The following is a 6,622-nucleotide window of genomic DNA, read 5'->3' on the forward strand; positions in this document are numbered from 1 at the left end:
GAGATTCTCATGAAGATTATCTAAATTGCGCGGAATATTCCACGAAGATTTCTCGGTATTTTCCTGGATTTTTTTCCCGCCTTCATTTTCCAAAGTCCTGAAGAAGATGCATTGAGATCTTTCATTGTCCACTTATTTTGACATTCACTGCCATCTATCCCTCGCCGCTTGACCTCGATAAGAACGAAAACTTCATTACAAAGGGGAATCCCCCCATCTACCACTCGACGAACAAACTAAAACGATTTCTCGAGATATCGAAAGCGAATGAAGATTACGAAACGACCGGAGGACCGAGCGAGAGAGAGAGACTGTGCGCTCACTGTCCTTTGGTGTCTCGATTTTCCTCTGCGAATCCTCTCTCTCCCCTGAATCAAAACGAAGGAGTATAAAAATTCGTCAGGATGCAGGCGAACATTTGGAGCATGATGACAACAGTCAGGGTGAGTCGATCATTCATTCAACGTCTTCAATTCCCTCTCAATGTTGAAGATAACCTTCAAGCGAACTCCTTCGGCGCCAGATGAAGGGCAAATGCTGCATAAAACTCCAAAAATAATCCCCAAATATCACGTGAACTAGCATCGACTGTCGATTGACAGATCGTTGCATTAATCCAGCTGAGGATGATGATTTTATTTCATTAATAGCCTGCAGTTGTCAAACGTGTCGTCAACCCCACGATATCGGCGATGCAGCAGAGGAGATATGCCAGCTCCATCGATGCTGATGTCGTGGTCATTGGGGCTGGACCTGGGGGATATGTTGCTGCTATCAAAGCAGCTCAACTCGGCATGAAGACTGTTTGTGTCGAGAAAAATCCAACTCTTGGAGGAACCTGTCTCAATGTTGGGTGTATCCCATCGAAATCACTTCTCAATAATTCACATTATTATCACATGGCACATAGTGGGGACTTGAACAACCGTGGAGTCATCGGTGAGAATTTATACTCTCTTATTTAAAAAGGAGATGTCAATCCTTTACTCCTAAATGTCTGAAAGAGAAATCGCATAGATGATGACGATTCTCAATTGAAGTTTTCATGGATTTCGGCGAATTTTTCAAGGTCTTTTAATGGAAGTCTGGATAGATTTCTATGGAAAATCCTTCGCTTTCTAATGCAAGTTTTCGGAGTTTTCGCTGGATCTCCAGCCCTTTGCAATAAAAAAAAATAATGGATTTTCAATAGAAGTTTTCATCGCTTCCCACGAATTCCTCCTTAGTAATCTATAGAAATTTTTATTTTATTTTTTTTATGCGAATTTCTATAGTAATACTAAGAAGAAATTCGTATACGTGAACATAGAACATTTTGAACAAGAACATATTGATTCCAATCAACTTGAGGATATCCAAGTACTTTCTTTTTTTTCTTCATTGAAATGCTTTTACACATTTGTAATAGAACATCAGAGCTTTCATTTGAGCCTCATTTGACCCTACTTTTCCGGACATTTACAATGGTTTTATTATTTAAATTTTGCAGGTCTGAATTGGAATCTTGACATTGAACCGTTAGATAACATTTAAAAAATCTGAGAAGAAAACTAGAAAGTTTACTTTTGGAGGAAGATTGGTAAAATGATTCAAAATTCGCAATTTTGGAAAATTGAAAGCATTTTTTATAAATAATTTGCAAGCAATCAATTTTCCATGATAAAAATCATTTGATTTCATAAGAAAAACCATGAAATTGGGACTTTGTCAGGATTTTTTTCACTCCCCGATTGGATTTGACTCAACGAATTGGGATGAAATCGAATCATCTAAACAAATCGTATTTTCATTAACTCATAGTTTTTTCTGGAAAAAATTACGGTTAAATTCATTTCTTTACAACTTTTTAAAATTGTTCAGTTCAGCCATTTTTCAACATTTTTTTCTCGAAAACTAGACGTGCTAGAAAAATTTCTCAAAAGAAATTGAAAATCAGCATTAAAATATCTGTAATATGAGGTCGGTTTCGTTTTCGAGGTCGAATGCATCCGAATTTTGTCGAACTGTGTTAAAGACGAAAATACCAAAAAGCTTCTTTCGAATCTTTCTCACTTACAAAAAGAGCTTATTAATGTTTCAATCCCAACTCTCACTAGTTTACAAAATATTTCAACAATAATTTCGAATGTATTTCACGAATAATGGACTGTAATTCGTAAAATATTGCTAATTACGACATGAGTTTGATGAGAATAGATTATCCTCCAGAGATAATTCCATAATTTAAAGAAATGTAAGAGTCGACTCATAACACAAGCGTAAACACCGGTTTTTACCAAAATATTTTCACAGTTGAAAACGTTAAATTGGACCTTGGCAAGCTTCTGGAGCAGAAGGACACCGTGGTGAAGGCATTGACGGGGGGAATCGCCGGTTTATTCAAGAAAAACAAAGTCGAGTGGGTGAAGGGGCATGGGAAGATAACGGGGAAGAACCAAGTGAGTGCTCTGGGGCCTGACGGTTCTGTGGAGACCACCATCAACACCAAAAACATCATCATTGCCACTGGGAGCGAGGTGACTCCTTTCGCTGGAATCGAGGTGGACGAGAAGACCATTGTCTCTTCCACAGGGGCTCTTTCGTTAAATCCAGTACCCAAAAGACTGATTGTCATCGGTGCTGGGGTTATTGGGCTCGAATTGGGATCTGTCTGGCAAAGGTATCTACAAACAATTTATTCTCATTCTCAAAACTTCAGTTGTTCATTTAAAAATTATCTCATGATGAGGGATTTTAATATAAAATATTGACACTTTTTTTCAATTTCAGTTCTAATTTCAATTCAATTTTAATTTCAATTTATGATATTTTGCAATTGGCGAGACGTTAATTCGTGATTTTTAGGAGACGTTCATTAGTATCATGATATAATGATGATTGATTATTATTGATCAATAATGATTGGTCAGTACTTATTATAAATAACTAAAAAATAATTCTTTCACATCCACGAAATAATAGAAAAATTCTAAAAAAATCAGTGTCATTGAAATTTTATCTTGAAAATTGTTTTTTTTCCAACATTTCTCTCTTATAATTTCTCTCTAAACCTTATTTTTTTCGCAATGAAATCTAAATTTAGTAAAATTTCGGAATTTAAAGAATTTATGAGAATTTCGAAAAATATTTTTAGAATGAATTGAATGTTTAGAAATTATTGATGGGAAAACGTAGTCTTTAACATTTTCATTTTCCGATTATTTCAGGAATCTTTCTCAAAGAGCAATCCTTCATAATTTCTCCAGATTTTTGAAATTTTTATCAGAGAGAGAATTAAGTTTAGATCTTCAGTTAAATGATAAGACTGTTAACTGAAGGCCCTCAGGCGGTGGCCTATTGTAAGAAAATAATTTTCTTTGCATTTTCCTTGCAATAAATTCCGTTAAAAATAAAAAAATAAATTAATAAGAGTGAATGAAAGCTCTAATATTAAATGGTAAATGTTGAAATCTATTTCAGCAGAAGAAAATGATCCAAATACTTGGATATCCTTAAGAGGATAATTCTGAAATGCATTACAATAACAATAAAATAATGATGAATTATTATTCATAAGTCGATAATTTCCCCCAATTAATGCTTAATTCATTATCACTCGGCATTTTGGCGTCGTCATTTGCTGGAATAATTTTGTTGACGCCGTCCTGACCCCCAGAAGTTATTCCCAAATGTTTAATATCAATAAATCCCATTTTTTATTGAATAAATTACTTTCTCCCAAAGGTTGGGATCAGAAGTCACTGCTGTTGAATTCATGCCATCGATAGGAGGTGCAGGAATCGATGGGGAAGTGAGCAAAACTCTCCAGAAGGTCCTCGCCAAACAGGGACTCACTTTCAAACTTGGGAACAAGGTGACAGCAGCTAAGAAAACCGGCGATGGAATTGATGTGACGATTGAGGATGCCAAGGATCCCAGCAAGACAGAGACTCTGGGCTGCGATGTTCTGCTGGTATGTGTGGGCAGGAGGCCGTATACTCAGAACTTGGGACTCGAGGATTTGGGGATTGAGAGGGACGAGAAGGGAAGAGTGCCGGTTAACAACAGATTCCAGACTGTAGTACCCAAGTGAGTTTAAATCAAATAGTGGATTCAATAAAATTAATGATCGTTCGTGGCGCTAATCTAATGGGGAATTTCCAGGGGCTGTATTTTGTAAAGATATCTGATACTGATTGAGTTTAGAAAAATGTCCAAAGGCTTTCTTTATGTTGCTATAAGATATGAGATTTTTCAGGGGAAGTACAACTTGATAAATATCTCTGCATTTAAAAAATATTTGAAAATTACTGTTCTCCATTGTCAAAGGTGTCATTTTTTAATCATGTTTCTTGGTTGATTATGAAATTATCAATAAAAAAATTAAAAGACTTTTTAGAGTGAATTGTGAGGAGAACTGTTATGCCGTCCACAAATATTCCTAGAGTTCGTTTACGTCGGCTTTAATCGCCTTTTTAAAAATATTTGAGAATTCCAGTTCTTCATTGTCAAAGGTGGCATTTTTTAATCGTGTTTCTTCTGTAATTATAAAATTACCTCTAAAAATTCTAAATTTTCTCCAATAAACGATAATAATAATAATAATAATAATAAAATGCTCTTTAGAGAGAGAAATATGAGGAGAGCTGTTGTGTAAATCATGAAATTTATGGATCAGAAGTTCTTCATGTGAAGAACCTTAATAATTCTGAAATGGTCTGAAAATATTTCTAGAGTTGGTTTTCGTCTGCTTTAATCAGCCCGTTAAAAAATATTTGAGTGCCTGTTCTTCATTGTCAAAGGTGTCATTTTTTAATCATGTTTCTTTGTCAATTATGGAATTATCTTTAAATATACTTTTTAGAGAGAAATATGAGAAGAACTGTTGTGTAAATCGTGAAATTTACTGAACTGAATCCCTTCAATTCAAGGGTATCCTTAATAACTCTAAAATAATCGACAAATATTCCTGGCGTTAGTCATGTTCTGCTGTAATCTCACCTTTACAGAATCAACGGAACACAGTCAATTAGTTCTATTACGATATTTCATGCTTGAATAATTTATTTGGTCCAGATGTATACCCTCTCCGGTTTTAAAATTTTTCCCCTTCCCTTTGTTCCACAAAATATAAAATATATTTACGAATACAAACGTGTTACATGTTAAAGAGAGAAATTGCATATACATTTTACACTTTTACATTTTTACAGTCTAATATATCTCAATATTCAGCTAGTAAATCCTGTCAAAAGGCTAACCAATATTAAAATCCACTTTTACTTTTGACAAACTATGTTCAGTCCCCCATTCTCAACTATTTACATCGAGATCTTTGAGCTGGAAGAGTCATGCTTGAATAATTTGAGTCCTAAAAATCCTTTTTATCGAATAATTGAGTTATTTAAATCGTTTTACAGTATTTATGCAATTGGTGATTGCATTCACGGACCCATGTTGGCTCACAAGGCTGAGGATGAGGGAATCATCACAGTAGAAGGCATTGCTGGCGGTAAGAGCTAAAAAAATACTCATTCCCTCCAGAATTCCATGAAAGTACACAAACACAAATACATAAACACTTTGTATATAAAATGTAAGGATGGCCGGCTGAAATCAGTTAAAAATTGAAAGAGAAATGCCGAAATCTCACCAATTCGTCAAGAAATATTAAATAAAAAATATTTTTCCAATCACCAGGTGCTGTTCACATCGACTACAACTGCGTCCCAAGTGTCGTCTACACCCACCCAGAGGTGGGCTGGGTCGGCAAGACCGAGGAGGACCTCAAGAAAGAAGGAATCGACTACAAAGTGGGCAAATTCCCCTTCATGGCAAACTCGAGAGCCAAGACAAACCTCGAGACGGACGGTTTCTGCAAGGTTCTGGCCTGCAGCAGCACCGACAAGATCCTGGGGGTCCACATGATTGGGCCAGCTGCTGGTGAGCTCATCAATGAAGCTGTTCTCGCGATGGAGTACGGTGCAAGTGCTGAGGACGTCGCGAGAGTCTGTCACGCCCATCCCACGTGCTCTGAGGCCCTCAGGGAAGCTCACCTCGCCGCCTACTTCGGCAAACCCATCAACTTTTAAGCGACTTCATCGAAGAATTCAAACGACAGAAAAGTGAAATTCATCTTTTACTTAGCCTTTAACCCCTAGTCTGAAGAGAAGGACGATGAGCAGAGATGAGAGAGTAATTGGAGCACTTTTGTGAAATTCAATGGACATTGCACTTTCGCTCAGACCCGTGACATTGGTGGGTTGTAAATAATTTGAATAATAAAGGAAGGTTGATCATCTTGAGGGGGACGACGCCCTCGGCTCTGTACGATCGATTAATTGTATTTATTAAAAATAAATTCGTTGAACCACGAGGTGATTCGTTATTTAGGTGCCCGGATCCTTTTTCCCGGAACATTGCCGCTCAGAATTTTTTTCTTTGCACCAATTTCTGTGTTTTTATTCTATTTTATGTTATTTCTGCTCAGGGGAAAAAAGCTTACGGTGATTGTGATCTTCGCCTTAAAGCTGTTGTTGAAACCTACAATCGTGATGAGATTGATACATATCTGAAAAGTATTGCCAAGATTCTAGGGGACGGTGGGGCAAAATGAAACACGGGGCAAAATGAAACAGCAAGA

At 36.5% G+C, this 6,622-nt stretch overlaps 1 protein-coding gene across 1 annotated transcript; it reads left to right on the forward strand.

The window, feature by feature from the left end:
* Positions 1–273: 273 nt before the first annotated feature.
* LOC107035693 (dihydrolipoyl dehydrogenase, mitochondrial) lies at positions 274–6,355 on the forward strand. The gene is made up of 6 exons (XM_015253240.1): positions 274–443; positions 651–939; positions 2,293–2,659; positions 3,724–4,068; positions 5,400–5,491; positions 5,680–6,355. The coding sequence occupies exons 1-6, from the start codon at positions 405–407 to the stop codon at positions 6,069–6,071; spliced, it is 1,524 nt and encodes a 507-aa protein (XP_015108726.1). The 5' UTR covers positions 274–404; the 3' UTR covers positions 6,072–6,355.
* Positions 6,356–6,622: the final 267 nt, after the last annotated feature.

This window comes from Diachasma alloeum, unplaced genomic scaffold, assembly GCF_001412515.2.
Source record: "Diachasma alloeum isolate Michigan unplaced genomic scaffold, Dall2.0 Dall_scaffold_00200, whole genome shotgun sequence".
In the NCBI taxonomy this organism is placed as follows: Eukaryota; Metazoa; Arthropoda; class Insecta; order Hymenoptera; family Braconidae; genus Diachasma; species Diachasma alloeum.

What these genes read in the sequence shown, in the direction of transcription:
- LOC107035693 (XM_015253240.1), top strand. Translation starts at nt 405, where the DNA reads ATGCAGGCGAACATTTGGAGCATGATGACAACAGTCAGG. An exon ending in TTGGGATCTGTCTGGCAAAG is followed by an intron (nt 2,660 to 3,723) that starts GTATCTACAAAC and finishes TTTCTCCCAAAG; the next exon opens with GTTGGGATCAGAAGTCACTG. An exon ending in AGTAGAAGGCATTGCTGGCG is followed by an intron (nt 5,492 to 5,679) that starts GTAAGAGCTAAA and finishes TCCAATCACCAG; the next exon opens with GTGCTGTTCACATCGACTAC.